Raw genomic sequence first — 20,599 nt, forward strand, 5'->3', positions numbered from 1 at the left:
CATGTAGTGTATCCAAAAAAAGTTCTCGTTATGCTCCTTCAGTATTTTTGTGATCGTTGTTTTATTACGGCACTAGCTCGGCTTTAGCGAAATACGCTTTCTCCATCCGCGATGGTGCGTTGGTCGTCACATGATTGTAACTGACCAGTGCGGTGACCGAAAAATGTAAACAAACGCTACACATGGCTGCCTCCGTGGTTAACAGGAAGTAGCAAAAGTCATAATGATGTGGAAAATACTCAAATAATTCATCGTCAGACGAGTGGAAGAGATTATAAACACTTCCAGATGTGTTGTAGTGCTATAAGCAACAACAATACACCTCGTATATTGGATGTCAATCAGAGAAAGAGTCTCCGAAGCCGTTTGTTTACATACACGGACCTAGCCCGACACACACACCCAACTAATGAGTCGAGTGTGTGTCTTGACCTCCGCCGAACCCCTGAGACTGACTCACCGAACCCCTAGGGTTCGATCGAACCCAGGTTAAGAACCACTGTACTATATAAACAAATGTTTACTATACCCATGTTTGGGATCTTTTTTTGTCAGCACAACTTAATTTATATCATCTGCCTATTATTTTTTTCACTTTAACCTATGATAAAAGCATAAAAGGACAGAAAACACAAATATATATATATGTAAAATCCGATTTAAAAAATGTATATAATTTATAGCATAAATAATACAAAGATGCTTAACGAACCTGTTCAAAGACTTTAAAAGTGAATATTGGCTCCAGATATTAGGTATATAAAATCAAAATTGTAATAAATTAAAACTATACTCAAATATTTGACATAAAGGCAGATCTTTACATAGGCGTTTTCACCAGAAAAGTGCGGTAATCAAACACGGTTATCATGATAAATAGAATTTAAACAGTAATACTAACCATCTGCAATTTTACCGTGGTTTATCATTATACCGGTAATCGTTGCATCCCTAGTTACAAGACTTTATTACCTCTGTGAAATTTAAAAAAAAAAAAAAAAAAGTCCTGACACCTGCGTTGTGTCTTCTGAATTTCCTGGAACAGGATGTTACATTAGAAGTCAAAAGAGCACATTGGCTTAAAATTGCACTCACTACAGCTAAGAGGGTCATACTAAGGCACTGGAAGGGGGCAGAACAACCCTACTTATTCTGAATGGTATTCAGCCTTATCAGAGACCGCCTCATTTGAAAGACTGATCCACAAGATAAATGGACAGATGGATATATATAGAAGTGTGTGGGAACCCTTCTTAACACAGATCGGCTCATATTGAAGGATGCTGACTGAACTCAGCTCATGCTGGAAGATCCAATGTGCCTTCCCTATTTTTTTATTTTTTTTATTTTTTTATTTATTTATTTTTTATTTTATTTTTATTTTTTTTATTTATTCATATATATATATATATATATATATATATATATATATATATATATATATATATATATATATATATATATATATTTTTTTTTTTTTTTTTTGTGACTGACTGGCTGGGGGAGAGGGGGGATTGTGGGAGAAAAAGGAAAAGGAAGAGTTGTTCCTTCAACATGGACATCATACTAATGTGTGTTCTTACCAATTTAGTGCAAGATGCAATGTGTTCGGCTCTGTGCTAGGGCTGTGGACTAATTTTGATGTCCTTGATTTATTTATTTTTTTTTAAATGTGATTTGTTAACCTTTGAAGGACTCAATAAAAATAAAATTGAAAAAAAAAAAAAGTATTATGTAGAAAATCAAGGTCAATGAAGTTACCATATTTGGTTCCTTACCTGTAAGTGCCCAATAAATAAATGAATGAATGAATGAATGAATGAATGTATTGATAGAATTAGTGGACCAACAGATATTAAACAGTTTAGGTCAGTAGATGGTTTAGGTTGTCAGTGGCTGTTTGGGTCTTTATGGGTTAACCAGGTTGGTCCCACTGAAGTGTTGGATCTCTTTTTCAAGGCTAAGACATCAAAGATACTGTCACATCATCATTACAGTTTCACAGTTGTACCTAAAGAGAAGTTAACACCCAAACAAGAAACCGCAAGACAGTCATATCAGGGTGTTACAACTAATAACAGAAGTTAATCTCACAGTGCTAAATCAGTCCACTCAGATCATGTTTCCTCCATCAGAGTCTCATTCACAGACACTGAACAATCTTCAACAGTGGAAAAGAAACTCAGTCTTTCCACCAGCTTCCTGCTCTGAAGGAAACATCTGAACTCTTCATCATGGATAGCCAGACCAAACTGTACAAACACATTTCTCAAATCTGAAACTAAAGAAATGATCCCTGATAGTGTAGTTTTGGTTCAGTTCAGCTGCATTCAAAGGTCTTGCATCTTCAGACTAATACTCTTACTCCTGGTGGCCTCTTATACTTCCTGAAGTTTACAAACCAGCCTCAGTATTTGTGATGATGTAAACCCAATAATAATGCTAATGCATCCCATAACCATGTAGTGGAACACAGGTTAGTTTTAACCCATAAAACCCCAAATATCCACCAGTGACCAAAATCATTTACTGATATAAAAAGGTAAATTACTGTTGATCCACTAATCCTATCAATACATGTAAATAATTGGTGTAAAATACAATTATTCATCTTTTCATGGTCATCAGATATGACCTATTTGAATGTTCAGAGGCTCTGTTGTTACCATGGAAACACGGTCATCTTCTACAACATTGATTCACCAGTAAAACCCATGGAGTTGGATCACTGACAGTGGATGGACACACTGGGTTTATGTTCATTAAATGATATACTTTTCTGAAAAAGTCACTTTTTTTTTTATTTTCTGCATTTTTGATATAAAAACCCTCAAATGTAATCTCAGCATGATGTTTAGAATACATGATCAATAAATTCAATATCGTTAAAAAACAGATTTTCACTGAAAAACTGCAAAAATGAAAGGATAATATTATGTTAAATGGAGATAAATCACTTAAGAAAGGTTAAATCTAGAGTAAAAGTTAATTTGGGAATTGTCAGAAAAGTAGCACTGGGTCTTTATGGGTTAATCTCCCACTTGGTCATATATAGACTGAGTGAAATCTAAGCTTAAGGAATTCGGTTTTGCTGATATTCATATTGATACTGTTGATGCTCCTATTTGGCCAAAGACTGCATTAAAGAGTGCAGAAAAAGAGACGTTTTCATTTACACTCTTGAATTCACAGTTTAAGTAAAATTCACATCACAACGACCCTCGTCATCTTTCGTACACCTAATTGTACACTTACTTATGAATAACGTTGAAAACAAAGAGGAAATAAGTGACTAAAACTAGAAAAAAGTCCACTCAGATCACATTTCCTGTTACAGTAGGTGTGTCATAAACTGCTCTTTCACTCATCTCCAGTTTATTACTTTCATTAACCCTCCGGGCTTTTGGATGGTCACCACTTCCTGTCATGTTTTTCTTTAGTTGAATGAAAATATATTGCGTTATTTGAGCCAAATGTCAAAATCATGAAATGTGTTTTTTCTGTATCTGAAAAAGTTTAAACATTTGGTGAATTTATTCTTACTTTATTTTTCATGAGCTTGTCTCAGTACTGAAAACGAGCAGAAATACAGTGAATGATGATGTGTTGTGTTGTGAGGCCTCAGACATGGGTCTAATTGTTGATGGTGGTTTCCGTAGTTCAGGTTTAGTGCTTCACCTTTCAGCCTCCTTTAGTTCACTGGTGGTTCTCAGTTCTGTGTGTGGGCTGCATTTTCCCACAGCTTTGAGCATTTAAAAGAAATCAAAACCCGCTGCAGCAAAGATGAGATTCAGAGAAATAAATGAGGACGAGCCAGTTGGTGTTTTTCCATCTACACAGTTGTGAAACCCTTCAACATTCCATGAGAAACTGCTGGAGGGCTTCTACAAACCAAGCTGAAAAAGACACACAACAGCTTAGTAGTTAATTACCTTTAGCTGCATATTATAAATCAGTCCACTCAGATCATGTTTCCTCCACCAGAGTCTCATCCACAGACACTGAACAGTCTTCAACAGCAGAGAAGAAACTCAGTCTCTCCACCAGTTTCCTATTCTGAAGGGAACATCTGAACTCTACATCATGGACAACCAGACCAAACTCTGTACAAACACATTTCTCAAGTCAAAAACTAAAGTTGGTTTAGCTCAGGTGTTTCCGAAGGTTTTATGTCTGGAGACGAGCTGTTTAACTCATGGTGATGAAGAAAGACACAACTTTAACAATGAGTGGATAAAGATTAGTTTTATTGGATAACCATCTATACATGTCCTGTTTTTTTGCGGAACCAACTTTAGTAATAATTTGGAGAGTCTATAACAGCAAGAAAAATGAGATAATTGTGATTTAATGAATTAAAATTGTTAATACTGATTTTAATACTGACCATAAGTCTTCAGTTAGTTTCTAAGACACCTATGATAGCTCTTCAGTTTTCATTCTCTTTCTAACCACAGGCCTAGATATGAATGTTTACTCTCAGTCACTTTCTCAATTCTGCATGTTTTCTAAGCTACTTTGTCTCTAACAATACCACAAGATACAGCATAACCCAACTCCCTAAAACTTCCCAGGACAACTCTAAGGTCTTGCATTCTGTCTGTTTGTATCTTATTTTCTTTCTTCTGCTCAGTGACAGCGTCATACATCATATTAACCAATCACATTTAAGCTTAACGCAGGCTACTATAAGTTAGACTGACTTCCTGGACAGGTCAGAACTGACTTCTGAGAGAGAGTGAAGGTTCGTTTATCAGTTTCTCACTTGTGCACAATAAAGGAAGGCCTGACTGACAACCAATCCATTCTCCACAAATTTCTTTGTTGTTGACGCCTCCACAACAAAATCTACCTCTGAACCTGTGGCGGCTGCTCATCTTTCAGAGGGAGCTCATTGTCGGCTTACATCAAAAGAAATGTCAAGTTATTTAAACATAAATTCAGCCCTCCGTTCCTTTTTAAGAAAATGGTCAGTGACCTTATCGTACCAACTAAACAAGAAAACGCTGAAATTATGTTAAATTGAAACAAGGAAGTACAATGAGTGTGTTTTATTTACAGTGCAAGAAATGAACAAGTAATTTCGTAGTGGTTTCTCTCTCGGTTTCACAGCAGAACGCGCGACGGCATTAAACTGAACTGTGTCAGTGCAGGAGTAGATCTCAAACTAGCTGTCAATCAAACGGGATTCAGCCTTTCAACTGATCCTCCAATCAGCACGTGGAAGCCCAATGTCCAGCCCAGCTGAGCTCCACCCACAGCTCCATTCACCCCCAGAGACGCTGGGCGTTGTTATGGAAAAAATAATACTCTACTAATTCGTCTAAAATAAAAAAGGGTCAGTTCAAGCGATCAGTGTCTTCAAGGAAGAAACTTTATTGGAGCTCCAGTAAAGGGGTACAGATCAGAAAGAGGCTGAGGCTGTCTCTCTGAAAGTCCCAAGAATCATCTGCGTTTCTGTGTCTTATACCAGAGCCAGAGAGACCCAGAACTCAGAGATAAGGCCTCTCTGAGAGTCTGTGAGATCTCAATTTTATCCCCCCCCCCAAGTGTCACACTGGTCTGTGGCCTAAACACAACAGATAGGAAAGGTCATAAAAGGTTAAGAATTTACAGGTGCTATAAACTACAAAGAAACTCATCCATTCTTATGTGGTCTGTGCGAAGACAAAGGGAATAGATGTAAAAGCCTATGTGACAAATAGAATGTATGCGAATATATATAGGATACATGTAACTTCCTCCACAGCGTCTGGGGGCGGGACAACATCGTGGCATTTATCCAATTACCGTCCAGTTTTGAGTCAATGAAAAAAACTGTTCCACTCAGTCCCATTGAAGTGCATGGACGCTGAACATCTACGGACAAATGCACTGAGCAGAGATCGAATGAGAAAACAGCGCAACGGGAATGTATGAGAAGTGAACAACATCGAGTCTGTTGGTTTGTGATAAAGCTGATTCTGAACGAACTCGTCTGTGAGATGAACGTGTTCTAACACATTTGTAGTCAATGAAATGTCAACACAACCGTACATATTTAACCATTTAATTTTTGTAATTTTAGGGGAAGCTGAGCTTCCCTTGCAGTCTGTGAGAAATTACCTCTGCTCTGAACTAACACTAAAAACATGAAGTCTATTGGATAATCAGTCTATGATACATAGATATTTATTCCTGTATTTTTGGGGAACAAACTTTACTAAGAAGTGGAACAGTCTCCAACAGCACAAAAGGAAAGATAACTAGAAGCACTCGGAGAGCGCAGACCTCCGCCAAGGCTGATCAGTGGGCCCCCCCGTGGGCCCCCCCACCCCCGATCACCCCCAAAAGTTAATCATTTCTTCCTTATCCCATTTCCAACAAACCCTGAAAATTTCATCAAAATCTGTCCATAACTTTTTGAGTTATGTTGCACACTAACGGACAGACAAACAAACAGACAGACAAACAAACGCTGGCAAAAACATAACCTCCTTGGCGGAGGTAATTATGATCTAGGAATTCAAGTCTATTTCTGAAGTAACACTGATCCACCATGAGGAAGAGTCCTGGTCTGCACACATGAGACTGTAAGAAACACCTGAACTGAACCAAGACTATACTTTCTGGGATCATTTCTTTAGTTTTTGATTTGAGAAATGTGTTTGTACAGAGTTTGGTCTGGCTGTCCATGATGAAGAGTTCAGATGTTTCCTTCAGAGCAGGAAACTGGTGGAGAGACTGAGTTTGTTCTCCACTGTTGAAGACTGTTCAGTGTCTGTGAGTGAGACTCTGATGGTGGAAACATGATCTGAGTGGACTGACTTAATGGTGTAAATGAATCTTTTTAGTTAAACCTCTATCACCTCCAAACCACTTAAGGCTGAAACTCTACCAGTGGCGATTTCTCACAGACTGCAAGGGAAGCTCGGCTTCCCCTAAATTACGAAAATTAAATGGTTAAATATGTTCGGTTGTGTTGACATTTCATTGACTACAAATGTGTTAGAACACGTTCATCTCACAGACGAGTTCATTCAGAATCAGCTTTATCACAAATCAACAGACTGGATGTTGTTCACTTCTCATACATTCCCGTTGCGCTGTTTTCTCATTCGATCTCTGCTCAGTGCATTTGTCCGTAGACGCTCAGCGTCCATGCACTTCAATGGGACTGAGTGGAACAGTTTTTTTCATTGACTCAAAACTGGACGGTAATTGGATAAATGCCACGATGTTGTCCCACCCCCGGACGTCGGGCGTCTCTGGGGGTGAATGGAGCTGTGGGCGGAGCTCAGCCGGGCTGAACGCCAGAATCCCACATGCTGATTGGAGGATCGGTCGAAAGGCTGAATCCTGTTTGACTGACAGCTAGTTTGAGATCTACTCCTTCACTGACAGTTCAATTTAATACCGTCGCACATTATGCTGTGAAATCAGAGAAACCACTACGAAATTACTCGTTCATTTCTTGCACTGTAAATAAAACACACTCATTGTACTTCCTTGTTTCAATTTAACATAATTTCAGCGTTTTCTTGTTTCAGTTACATCATTTAATCATTTCTTGTTCAAGTTTAATATCGTTTTGTAGATAGTTAAATCAATCAAACTGTCGGCTAGGTCAGAGTGAAAGGAGCATCTGTAGTTTATAAAGGCTTAAGTCTTACACCCACAACACACTGGGCCAAGACAATCTAAGCAGCCTAGCTCTGCTGGACATTGAGAGGACACTGGTCAAGTTCCTGGAAAAGACGCCTACTTGGTTCAATAAGGTCACTGAGCATTTTCTTAAAAAGGAACAGAGGGCCGAATGTATGTTTAAATAACTTGAATTTTATTTTATTTTATTTTTTTTGATGTAAGCCGACAATGAGCTTCCCCTGTCTGAGAGACGAGCAGCTGCCACTGAACCCTACATTTCGGTCACATGTCGATTTCAGGTCTGCTTCAGGGTGAAAATGACAGAAGTTATGTTACTGTCCAAATACAGGGCTATTCAAAAAGAATGAACCATTTTCATGACGCATTGCTTCAGTTCTCAAGCATTGTCATGGAATGAGTCAGTGACCATTTGAAAGGGGAGTTTTCTGAGTTTTGAATGGTTAACCTCGATGACCTTAAACACTGAATAACAACAGCGATCAACTCAGTGGATCGTGATATGTTGATACGCGTCTGGGAGGAATTCTTTTATGGCAATGATGTTGTACGTGCTGCAGGTGGTGGACACACTGAACGCTGGTAAGACAGGAAATAAAAATTGATTGAGAGTAGAATACTTGTGACTTGGCTGGAGTTTTCTGTTGCTTTTTATGGAAGTAAATCTGTGTCATCAGATTCTGAATTATAAAAGACATTGAATTTGTAGCACTGAATTTTTTTTAGACTGAAAAAAATTTCAGATACGTAATGTATCTGAAATTTTTTTTGCACTGAAATTAAGTATCTGATTTTTTTTTTGCACTGAAATTAAGGATCTGAATTTTTTTTTGCACTGAAATTAAGGATCTGAATTTTTTTGCACTGTAATTAAGTATCTGACATTTTTTTTGCACTGAAATTAAGTATCTGATTTTTTTTTTTGCACTGAAATTAAGAATCTGAATTTTTTTGCACTGTAATTAAGTATCTGAAATTTTTTTTTGCACTGAAATTAAGAATCTGAATTTGTTTTTGTTTTTTTGCACTGAAATTAAGTATCTGGATTTTTTTTTTGCACTGAAATTAAGAACCTGATTTTTTTTTTTTTTTTTTGCACTGAAATTAAGTATCTGAATTTTTTTTGCACTGAAATTAAGTATCTGGATTTTTTTTGCACTGAAATCAAGTATCTGAATTTTTTTTACCTCCGCCAAGGAGGTTATGTTTTTGCCAGGGTTTGTTTGTCGGTCGGTCTGTCTGTCTGTCTGTCTGTCTGTCTGTCTGTTTGTTTGTTTGTTTGTCTGTCCGTTAGTGTGCAACATAACTCAAAAAGTTATGGACAGATTTTGATGAAATTTTCAGGGTTTGTTGGAAATGGGATAAGGAAGAAATGATGAAATTTTGGTGGTGATCGGGGGTGGGGGGGTCCACGGGGGGGGCCCACTGATCAGCCTTGGCGGAGGTCTGCGCTCTTCGAGTGCTTCTAGTTTTGCACTGAAATTAAGTATCTGAATTTTTTTTTTGCACTGAAATTAACCCTTTCATGCATAGTGGTCACTCCAGTGGACAGTTATTCTCCAGCTGTTCTCTTATATATTCATGGGTTTTGTTATTTCAGTTCCATATCAGCCAACACAGTGAACACTTACGCACCATCCCATACACTGACATTCAGATCATTACTGTAACTTTGCTGTTCTTGATAACCTGAATTGCTGTAACATGTTTCAGTGTAAATCAGTTATTTGTTAGAAAAAAAGTTTGGTTTTTTTTTTTTTTTGTTTTTTTTTTTAATATCATCTCCATGAAAAGAGTAATAATTAGCATTAGAATATGTTAAAATGTGAGAAAACATCCGATTTTATTTCATTGTTTTAATATCAATTTCTGATATTGGATTTTAAACACGTTTCTTTACTTCAAAAATTAAATGCATGGACATTTTTGTAATTCCATGAAAAAAAAAAAACAACTTGATCATATTGTTTTTTTCATGCCTATGGAGGAATTAAAAACACTCAAGAAAAAATTTTTAATGAAGGTTCTCGTAATTAATGCATGAAAGGGTTAAGTATATGGATTTTTTTTTGCACTGAAATTAAGTATCTGAATTGTTCATCTCTGAATTCAGCTATGTTCATAAATTTAGAATTTAAAAAAATCAGATGCAATAAATTCAGATACTTAATTTCAGTGCAAGAAAAAAAATCAGTGCTAGAAAGTCCATGGCTTTTATAATTCAAAATCTGATGACACAGATTTATTTCCACAGCTTTTCCTTATTAAAATATTGTGTAATGAAATCAGTTCATTGTTTTTTAATAACCCTGTACTTATAGACCTGTCTATACCTCAGACAAATCCAGAAGAAGCCTGTGTTTCTGATTGAGACACACACAGATGAAACATGGTCTCAGTGGGTGGTCTTCAATCAGGGAAAATCAGGGCAGTCATCCAAATGTTTCTCCATGTTTTGCATTACACTAAATAGAAGGTACCTCCCAGTTTAGCAAGATATCTTTCCAAAAAAAAAAAAAAAAATCAGAACACTGTGTGTAGAATAACAGTGCAGAGTAGATGAGCTTCATCACTTCTTGTAAGATGTCTGATGATGTTCAGAATCTGACGTTGTGTAAAAGTGGACAGGATGACGTTTCAGGAGGAGTCAGAGCTTTGAGAACAATCCCAGGACTGATCAGGACTGATTCATGTTTGGCCCAAAAAGAAGAAAACAGGCCATGATGAGTAATTTCTACACAGACCTCCTTATCCACAGATTTCGTCTCTGCCAAAAAGATCCTTTAACCCTTTCATGCACAAATTATGAGAACCTTAATCAAGATTTTTTTTCCTGACTGTTTTTATTTCTCTTTAGGCATGAAAACAACAATGCGATTGAAAATTTTCTTATGGGATAGATAAATAAATAAATAAATAAATAAATAAAAGTAATAATAATTAAAAAAAATTCTTATGAACCTATTTTTCATGAAGTTGCAAAAATATCCACTCAGCTGGACACCATGCGTTTAAGTTTTTGAAGCAAAGAAACATGTATTTACTGATAAATTGCGTGAAAACTATAACTATTATGCTCAGGGGAGATCTACACAATGTTACCAATTCATGCCAAAAACATATGTAATGTGTTAAAACTTCAATAAAGATACATGCAAAAAAACAAACAAACAAAACAACAAAATCCATGAATATACAAGAGAAGAGCTGTAGAATAGCTGTCCACTGGAGTGACCAGTATGCATGAAAGGTTAAATTCCCTGAATTGCTCAAACTGGAGATCACGTTGGTTCACTGACAAAGAGATGAATCAAGCGGCTTTGGTTTAGTCAGGAAGTAAAAACACATACTTTGGCAAGAATAAAACCCATTATATTTTTTACAGAAGAAGAAAAAAACAAACATCCACTCAGATCATGTTTCCTCCATCAGAGTCTCATTCACAGACACTGAACAGTCTTCAACAGTGGAGAACAAACTCAGTCTCTCCACCAGTTTCCTGCTCTGAAGGAAACATCTGAACTCTTCATCATGGACAGCCAGACCAAACTCTGCACAAACACATTTCTCAAATCAAAAACTAAAGAAATGATCCCTGACAGTATAGTCTCAGTTCAGTTCAGGTGTTTCTTACAGTCTCATGTGTGCAGACCAGGACTTTTCCTCATGGTGTCCTCCTCTAGTTCAGATCAGACTGTGTCTATGAGGATTGTCTCTCTGTTGATCTTTTTCTTGGACAGTTTCATTATTACCTCCACCAAGGAGGTTATGTTTTTGCCAGGGTTTGTTTGTTTGTTTGTCTGTCTGTTTGTCTGTCCGTTAGTGTGCAACATAACTCAAAAAGTTATGGACAGATTTGGATGAAATTTTCAGGGTTTGTTGGAAATGGGATAAGGAAGAAATGATGAAATTTTGGTGGTGATCGGGGGTGGGCCCACGGGGGGGGCCACTGATCAGCCTTGGAGGAGGTCTGCGCTCTCCGAGTGCTTCTAGTTTTTGCTCTTTTTGACTCCAGATGAACTTGTTCCAGGAGGTGAAGTCACATATCTGAGGTTGTGTTTGTGCAATTCAGCTGCAGAGTAACGTTGGTTCTTCCTTTGGATCAAACTACAGCTGTGGACAGATTCTTTTAGATTAAACACTGACTGGACTTGACCCTGTGTATTAAAGACTGGTTCAGGTTCATTCACACCTGTTGTTCATCTACACAGGTTTATTCACCTGGGTCGGATTGAACCTGATTATTAACAATCTGTCCTTAACTTTCCTCTGCTGAAAAAGTGAAAAATCAAACTAAAATTTTGTGGTAAAGCTTTAAAATTACTTTAGGAACATATGAGATTTTTTTTTTTTTTTTTTTGCTTAATTCAAGATATTTTTGCTTAATTCAAGATTTTTATTTTTTTTTTTTTTGGTTTAATTTAAGTTTTTTTTTGCTTAATTCAAGATTTTTTTGCTTAATTCAAGATTTTTTTGCTTAATTTAAGATTTTTTCTTTTTTTTGCTTAATTCAAGATTTTTTTGATTAATTCAAGATTTTTTTTTGCTTAATTCAAGAAATTTTTTTGCTTAATTCAAGAATTTTTTGCTTAATTCAAGATTTTTTGCTTGATTCAAGATTTTTTGGGCTTAATTCAAGATTTTTTTTGCTTAATTCAAGAATTTTTTTTTTTGCTTAATTCAAGATTTCTTCGCTTAATTCAGGATTTTTTTGGCTTAATTCAAGATTATTATTTTTTGCTTAATTTAAATTTTTTTTTGTCTTAATTCAAGATTTCTTTGCTTAATTCAAGATTTTTTTTTGGCATAATTCAAGATTTTTTTTTTTTTTTTTTTTTTTTTTTTGCTTAATGTAAAATTTTTTTTGCTTAATTCAAGCAAAAAAAAAAAATGCCAGTGGAACAAGTGAAAATTTTCTTGGTGAGATTTCTTGAGATAAGATTTTCCAGATCTATTGTCTAAAAATCAGTTCTTATATCTCACCGAAAAGTTACTCTTTAGCTGATTGTCTGATTTTAAGTGTAATGAGATACAGTATTTTGACAAGAAATGAGAAAAATACACTTGGTTAGATTTGGATTTTTTCCACTGCTGGAAAAGTGAAAAATCAAAGTCAAGTTTTGTGACAAAGCTTTGAAATATGTGATTCTTGTATTAAGTCGGTGATAAAGGTGTAAAAGCACTGAGGGGTAGGATTATATAAGTTCATACTTCTTCCTACTCCTTTTCGACCATGCAATATTCAGACTTGTATGTGCTTGAAGATAGATTCTGTCCATTTAAATGTCATTTTGTTTCTGTCTTAATTTGCTTCATTTTGTTTTATTTTGTTTCTTTGCATGTTCAAAATAAATAAATCAAAATTAATGAAAGAAAATATTTAAAGTCCATAAGATACTGCTTTAGTGTGAGAGAAAAAAAAAAACACTTAAAAAGAAAAGTAGATTTAACATTTCATCTTGGATTAACATTTACACCATTAAATCAGTCCACTCAGATCATGTTTCCTCCATCAGAGTCTCATTCACAGACACTGAACAGTCTTCAACAGTGGAGAACAAACTCAGTCTCTCCACCAGTTTCCTGCTCTGAAGGAAACATCTGAACTCTTCATCATGGACAGCCAGACCAAACTCTGCACAAACACATTTCTCAAATCAAAAACTAAAGAAATGATCCCTGACAGTATAGTCTTGGTTCAGTTCAGGTGTTTCTTACAGTCTCATGTGTGCAGACCAGGACTTTCCCTCATGGTGTCCTCCTCTAGTTCAGATCAGACTGTGTCTATGAGGATTGTTTCTCCGTTGATCTTTTTCTTGGACAGTTTCATTATTTTGGCTCTTTTTGACTTTTTGACTCCAGATGAACTTGTTCCAGGAGGTGAAGTCACATATCTGAGGTTGTGTTTGTGTAATTCAGCTGCAGAGTAACGTTGGTTCTTCCTTTGGATCAAACTACAGCTGTGGACAGATTCTTTTAGATTAAACACTGACTGGACTTGACCCTGTGTATTAAAGACTGGTTCAGGTTCATTCACACCTGTTGTTCATCTACACAGGTTTATTCACCTGGGTCGGATTGAACCTGATTATTAACAATCTGTCCTTAACTTTCCTCTGCTGAAAAAGTGAAAAATCAAACTAAAATTTTGTGGTAAAGCTTTAAAATTACTTTAGGAACATATGAGATTTTTTTTTTTTTTTTTTGCTTAATTCAAGATATTTTTGCTTAATTCAAGATTTTTATTTTTTATTTTTTTTGGTTTAATTTAAGTTTTTTTTTGCTTAATTCAAGATTTTTTTTGCTTAATTCAAGATTTTTTTGCTTAATTTAAGATTTTTTCTTTTTTTTGCTTAATTCAAGATTTTTTTGATTAATTCAAGATTTTTTTGCTTAATTCAAGATTTTTTTTTGCTTAATTCAAGAAATTTTTTTGCTTAATTCAAGAATTTTTTGCTTAATTCAAGATTTTTTGCTTGATTCAAGATTTTTTGGGCTTAATTCAAGATTTTTTTTGCTTAATTCAAGAATTTTTTTTTTTGCTTAATTCAAGATTTCTTCGCTTAATTCAGGATTTTTTTGGCTTAATTCAAGATTATTATTTTTTGCTTAATTTAAATTTTTTTTTGTCTTAATTCAAGATTTCTTTGCTTAATTCAAGATTTTTTTTTGGCATAATTCAAGATTTTTTTTTTTTTTTTTTTTTTTTTTTTTTTTGCTTAATGTAAAATTTTTTTTGCTTAATTCAAGCAAAAAAAAAATTGCCAGTGGAACAAGTGAAAATTTTCTTGGTGAGATTTCTTGAGATAAGATTTTCCAGATCTATTGTCTAAAAATCAGTTCTTATATCTCACCGAAAAGTTACTCTTTAGCTGATTGTCTGATTTTAAGTGTAATGAGATACAGTATTTTGACAAGAAATGAGAAAAATACACTTGGTTAGATTTGGATTTTTTCCACTGCTGGAAAAGTGAAAAATCAAAGTCAAGTTTTGTGACAAAGCTTTGAAATATGTGATTCTTGTATTAAGTCGGTGATAAAGGTGTAAAAGCACTGAGGGGTAGGATTATATAAGTTCATACTTCTTCCTACTCCTTTTCGACCATGCAATATTCAGACTTGTATGTGCTTGAAGATAGATTCTGTCCATTTAAATGTCATTTTGTTTCTGTCTTAATTTGCTTCATTTTGTTTTATTTTGTTTCTTTGCATGTTCAAAATAAATAAATCAAAATTAATGAAAGAAAATATTTAAAGTCCATAAGATACTGCTTTAGTGTGAGAGAAAAAAAAAAACACTTAAAAAGAAAAGTAGATTTAACATTTCATCTTGGATTAACATTTACACCATTAAATCAGTCCACTCAGATCATGTTTCCTCCATCAGAGTCTCATTCACAGACACTGAACAGTCTTCAACAGTGGAGAACAAACTCAGTCTCTCCACCAGTTTCCTGCTCTGAAGGAAACATCTGAACTCTTCATCATGGACAGCCAGACCAAACTCTGTACAAACACATTTCTCAAATCAAAAACTAAAGAAATGATCCCTGACAGTATAGTCTTGGTTCAGTTCAGGTGTTTCTTACAGTCTCATGTGTGCAGACCAGGACTTTCCCTCATGGTGTCCCCCTCTAGCTCAGATCAGACTGATGACCAAGTCGCATTTGTCAGAGAAGTTCAGGTTCTTTGTTGGACTGCAGTTAGAATGTGCACAATGATTGGATCATTCAGGAAATCTAAAGCATTTTTCTGGCAGTGATAAAGTCTTTGTTGGGAATGTTTGTGTAGACATTAGTCATCATGGCCAGTTTTCTTCTTTTTGAGCCAAATGTGAATAAAACAAAAATCCAAACCTGTGATTGTTCTCAAACTTACTGTAACTCCATCCTGTCCACTATTACACAACATCAGAGAAAAGAAACACCATCAGACGTCTACAAGATGGGATAAAACACCTCAATGCCTCAGTGTTTGTCACATATTGTCCTGATGTGAGTCACCTGTTCTTCCAATATTGAATTAATACATTATTTATGAGTAAATTATTTGATGTTTAAGAAGTTTTTTTCTTGTAAATAGATGATTTTACACCATAATTTCCCCCAAACCCCTGTTTTTACATATCAGAAACAAAAATCTAACATGATCAGTTTTATGATATAAAGCTGGAGACACATAAAAACTGAACTAAGTCATACTAAACTGTGTTTATAGAGGAAATCTGACCCGTCTGCTGTAAATTAGAGGTGATACCGGGTCTTTTTTTAAAATTATGATTATTTATTTGCACATTTTTTCAACTGTTTAAAACAAAACTACCTCTCAACATGAATAAATGTGAATGAGCCTGTAGTTTTACACCTAAAAATCCTGAATTGTATGAAAACTGCAGCTAAAAATCATTCCCTTTATTAATTCACCTAATTATTATCTGGATTAATGTATTGTTAATTTTAGTTTTAATCTGCGTAAATACAAAAAACATCTATTAACCTGATCAATCAAATGCTCTAAGACATGGGGGTCAAATTTACAGCCCGCGGGCAAAAACTATTCTGCCAGAGGGTGCAGTCCAGCCCACAGGATAAATTCATAAAATGCAAAATTTACACTTAAGATATTAAAAATCATTTCAGTTCAGGTTCCACATTTAGACCAATATGATCTCAAGTGGGTCAGTTCAGTAAACTACAACCATAATAAGCTATAAATAATGACAACAACAAAATTTGTCTTTTTTTTTTAGTGTAAAAAAAGCAAAATTATGTGAAAATTCTTAAATTTACAAACTATTATTTCACAAAAAGTGGAATAACCTGAACAAATATGAACATGAAATGTATGTAAAGAAGTGTAATTTTAACAATATTCTGTTTATAAATGTTTTGTTTGTAGATCCTCTGTAAGTTGTAATGCATATTCGTAAATGATAAACTGTGGCATAATATTGTTAAAATTGCACATATTTTGCTTAATAAAGTTCTGTTTCTTCATGGTTGTTTGTAGTGTAAACATTTTCATAATGTAATTTTACCTTTTTCACTCTAAAACACAGAGAAAAGTTTGAAGTTGACATTATTTACACATTATTATGTAATTATTTACCTGGTCTGGTCCACTTCAGATCATATTGGGCTGAAAGTGGCCCCTGAACTTCTTGAATCTGCGACTAATGAAAATGTTTTAGTAGATGCACATTGGTTTTCATTACAGCTCTTACTTCTACTCTTTTTATTTTCTTTCTGATCACAAGTTGAAAACATATTTCCATTGTCGTACCGTTTACACAGGGTCATATTTCATGTACAGTATTTACATAAATGTGCTCTACTTAATTTAACATAAAAGGTTTAAAGATAATATATCAACTTTCAGAAGGAGTCCAACAAAGCCTCATCTAACCTCCTGAGACCCTGGAAAGTGAAAATTATTTTTTATTTATTTGTTTTTTAATGGAATGTCCTTTGCAATGGACAGCATTTTTTTAAGTAAAATGGTCAACCTTGTGTCCCCTACAGAGGACAAACATGCATTGCTGGGTCCCAGGAGGCTAAACGTCCTCACACATGAAAAAACATCCTCACACATGAAAACATGCACAGTTCAAATCTAAAATAAAACTCTGGGAAATAAATAATTTACAAAAATATGGAGACACACTGCTGCAGGATCAGAGAAGAAAAATGGATCGGTACCATCTTATAACATTAAAACCTTTTATCATAAATGTATTTTCATGTTTTAAGAAGGAATGTTCACGTTATACCAAGACAGTTTTTCATTATGTTACAATGACACATTTTCATGTTTAGACATTTCCTTGTTTTAGAGAGATATTTTCATGATATAACAAGACATTTTCATGTCATAGAAAGATATTTTCACCTTATAACAAGATATTTTCTCATTGTAATAACATATTTTCTCATTAAAACCAGACATTTACATGAAATAAGATATTTTCACATTACAGCTAAACATTTCCATGATTTAAAGAGATATTTTCACAACCTACCAAACTACTATCACGTTTCTAAGATATTTTAATACATAACCTGATATTCTCATGTCATAATATTTCCCCATCATACAGACATTAAAAGCTTATTAAAACAACAAACTACAACAGTATAAAGTCTTCCAACCTCAGACTTTTCACGTTAAACTTATTGATATAATGTGTGCATTTGTGTGTAATTATACAACATGAAAATATGTCGTAAATATTAACGATTATGTGCAAAAGGGTCACATTTTAAGAGAGTGTTTGGTTTAAGGCAGCAGTGGATCAAAAAAAAAAAACAAAACATCTGAAATCAGAGCTAATGATTAAAAACTTATGATTAAATGCATCATGAGTTTAGTATTTTTGCTGAAATGCGAAAGAGTTATGAGGAGTTAAAGTCAAACTGAGCACAAGCACTGAGAAGTAATAAATCTGATTCACATTCATCCACTAATGAAATTTCCCAATCCCGTCTTTCGTCAAACCTTGGATTTGATGCAGATTGTTTGCTTGTCATCCTTTTTCCAGAAACAAGTGAATACAACAGATTGCACATGACACACTTAGCATGATTTCTTTAACCCTTTCATGCATGAATTATTAAAAAAAAAAAAAAAATCTAGATTTTTTTGATTGATTTTATTACTCAAAATTAGGCTAAAGTTGAAATGTTTTTTGAATTTTTTTTATTTTTTTTAAATATGGATTTATTAAGAAGATATTTAACTTCCTGAGACCCAGAAAAGTACAAGTTTTGGCTTTTTTTTTTTTTAAATTTAATATTTGCCTGTATTGGAAACATCATGATGCAACCATTTTTTTCAGATGATTTTTTTTTTAATGGAATGTCCTTTGCTGTAGACAGGTTTTTTTTTTTGTGTATAAAGCTGTGAAAGGCTTGTCCACAAACATGGACAGAAAACCCATAGCGATGATATTTTTTCTCATTGCATTGCTTCAAGTCTATAGAGACCGCCCCCATGTTGTTTGTAGAATATTGGCTTTAGAACCTTTTGGAAAGTAAGTTAAACTATGGGTCCACAAATGTCAGTGTCATGCGTGAAAGATCACACAACATGACACACTTAGCATGATTTCTTTAACCCTTTCATGCATGAATTATGAAAAAAAGTATCTAGATTTTTTGACTGATTTTATTACTCAAAATTAGGCTAAAGTTGAAATGCATTTTGACTTTTTTTTTTTTTAAATGTGGTTTTATTAAGAAGTTATTTAACCTCCTGAGACCCAGGAAAGTACAAATTTTGGCTTTTTATAATTATTTATTTTTTTTATGGAATGTCCTTTGCGGTGGACAAGTTTTTTTTTTTTTGGTTGGTTTTTTTTGTATAAAGCTATGAAACTCATGTCCACAAACATGGACAGAAAACCCATAGCTGGGTCTTACGAGGTAAACTTCATGAGATCACAGATCAGTCCGAATCAAAACTAAGATGATATTTTTGTTCGTTGTATTGCTTCAGGTCTACAGAGACTGCCCCCATGTGGTTTGGAGAATATTGCCTTTATAACCTTTCAGAAAGTGAGTTAAACTGTGGGTCCACAAATGTCGATGTCATGCATGAAAGGGTTAAATGCATTATAAGTTCAGTATTTTTTGCTTAAATGCGACAGATTCATGAGGAGTTAAAGTCAAACAGAAGAAAAACACTGAAAACGAACAAATCTGATTCACATTCATCCACTAATGAAGTTTCACAATCCTCTCTTTCGTCACACCTTGGATTTGATGCAGATTATTTGCTTAATGCTTATCCTCCTTTTCCCAGAAACAAGTGAAAACAGTTGGATTCACTTGTTTGCGCTCACACAACATGACACACTTGGCATGATTTTTTCAAAGTCATAGCACATGTTTCATTTCAACAGTTTACTCTGTTTTATGAGTCTTTAACAGTTCACTTTATTTCGCAATGGTTCTTTTTTTTTTTTTTTACTGTTTTTTTTTACTGATTGTGAGCTTTGCATCCACTGGTTCCCATTGAGGATAAAAACCTCTCCAAACATTTCATAAATATGCAGCTAGATTTAATAAAATGTTAATGTTAATCAGGTATTTTCCAAAACAGCTGCAGAACTTACTAATCAAACAAAATGAAATAATGTGTGGATACCTACAACTTTGATTTGTTTTTAATCATTTCTGGAGACACAGAAAAAGACCAAAAATGACTTTAAAGGAGATCAGTTCATTGTGGTTTTGGTCAGTTTTGCAGAATTTTACCAGAAATATACATAAAATCACAGAAGAGTCTGATGTTGCATCTTTTGTGAATTCATCCTGGGTAGTTGAGGTACATTTGTCCCTTTGGTGATATTTTTAGGAGTAAAACTGTCACGTCAGTTGTGAAAACCGTCTGTATTTGTGTGTTTTCTGTCCCATCTGGTCAGTTGGTTGTCCACTAGTTGTCCGGCAGTAGGAAGCTGAGGCAGGAGAAGGGCAGGTTGGACAGACAGTCTGTGTTGACCGTGACCTGCATGTCGTCGAATAAAAGGCGGCTTTTGTCGCCGACCTGGTTCTTCTTCAGTTCGCTGAGTCTCTGGAGGATCAGCTGGTGTTCACGTCCTCGCAGAAGACCTCGGAAATACAGGACAGCGACCAGATGTTTTCTGCTGCAGGTGGACAAGGAAATGAATATTATCAGTATACTATTATTATTATTACTTACATTATTTTCTTTTTTTTTTAAGTTTAGTTTAATTCGGGATCAGTGTCACTTCTTAAAACGCATTTTTATAGACTTGCCTTCATGTGATGTCATGTCTCTTTTTAATGTTTTTAATGTTGAATATTTAATTTTACCATGTTTTGGTTATTCATTTATACTGACATACATGATGTTGTTTTATTCCACTCCATTTCGCATTTGACAGCATCATGTTCTGTTATTTCTGCCCTCTCCATGATGATACATTCAAAGTTAG

At 34.6% G+C, this 20,599-nt stretch overlaps 1 protein-coding gene, 5 non-coding genes and 1 pseudogene across 7 annotated transcripts in view; 1 reads left to right on the top strand and 6 right to left on the bottom strand.

Annotated features, from left to right (window-relative positions):
• Positions 1 to 2,107: 2,107 nt before the first annotated feature.
• On the bottom strand, positions 2,108 to 2,312 carry LOC115414463 (small nucleolar RNA U3). Its single transcript, XR_003934660.1, has one exon. It is a non-coding gene; the product is annotated as a small nucleolar RNA U3 (small nucleolar RNA).
• Positions 2,313 to 3,956: 1,644 nt separating this feature from the next.
• Positions 3,957 to 4,150, bottom strand: LOC115414470 (uncharacterized; annotated as a pseudogene).
• Positions 4,151 to 6,595: 2,445 nt separating this feature from the next.
• On the top strand, positions 6,596 to 6,802 carry LOC115414468 (small nucleolar RNA U3). Its single transcript, XR_003934665.1, has one exon. It is a non-coding gene; the product is annotated as a small nucleolar RNA U3 (small nucleolar RNA).
• A 4,246-nt stretch (positions 6,803 to 11,048) lies between these two features.
• On the bottom strand, positions 11,049 to 11,255 carry LOC115414469 (small nucleolar RNA U3). Its single transcript, XR_003934666.1, has one exon. It is a non-coding gene; the product is annotated as a small nucleolar RNA U3 (small nucleolar RNA).
• A 1,877-nt stretch (positions 11,256 to 13,132) lies between these two features.
• On the bottom strand, positions 13,133 to 13,339 carry LOC115414467 (small nucleolar RNA U3). The gene has a single exon (XR_003934664.1). It is a non-coding gene; the product is annotated as a small nucleolar RNA U3 (small nucleolar RNA).
• A 1,664-nt stretch (positions 13,340 to 15,003) lies between these two features.
• On the bottom strand, positions 15,004 to 15,210 carry LOC115414466 (small nucleolar RNA U3). The gene has a single exon (XR_003934663.1). It is a non-coding gene; the product is annotated as a small nucleolar RNA U3 (small nucleolar RNA).
• Positions 15,211 to 19,538: 4,328 nt separating this feature from the next.
• The window catches only part of exoc3l4 (exocyst complex component 3-like 4), a 74,905-nt gene continuing 73,844 nt past the window's right edge, over positions 19,539 to 20,599 (bottom strand). The window contains exon 13 of one of the 2 annotated variants that reach the window (XM_030127675.1): positions 19,539 to 20,287. In XM_030127675.1, coding sequence (XP_029983535.1) covers positions 20,077 to 20,287 — 211 coding nt within the window. In that variant the 3' untranslated portion in view covers positions 19,539 to 20,076. The remainder of the gene's footprint in view (positions 20,288 to 20,599) is intronic. The other variant, XM_030127674.1, reaches the window with a different exon arrangement.

Source organism: Sphaeramia orbicularis, chromosome 22, assembly GCF_902148855.1.
Source record: "Sphaeramia orbicularis chromosome 22, fSphaOr1.1, whole genome shotgun sequence".
NCBI classification, from domain to species: domain Eukaryota; kingdom Metazoa; phylum Chordata; class Actinopteri; order Kurtiformes; family Apogonidae; genus Sphaeramia; species Sphaeramia orbicularis.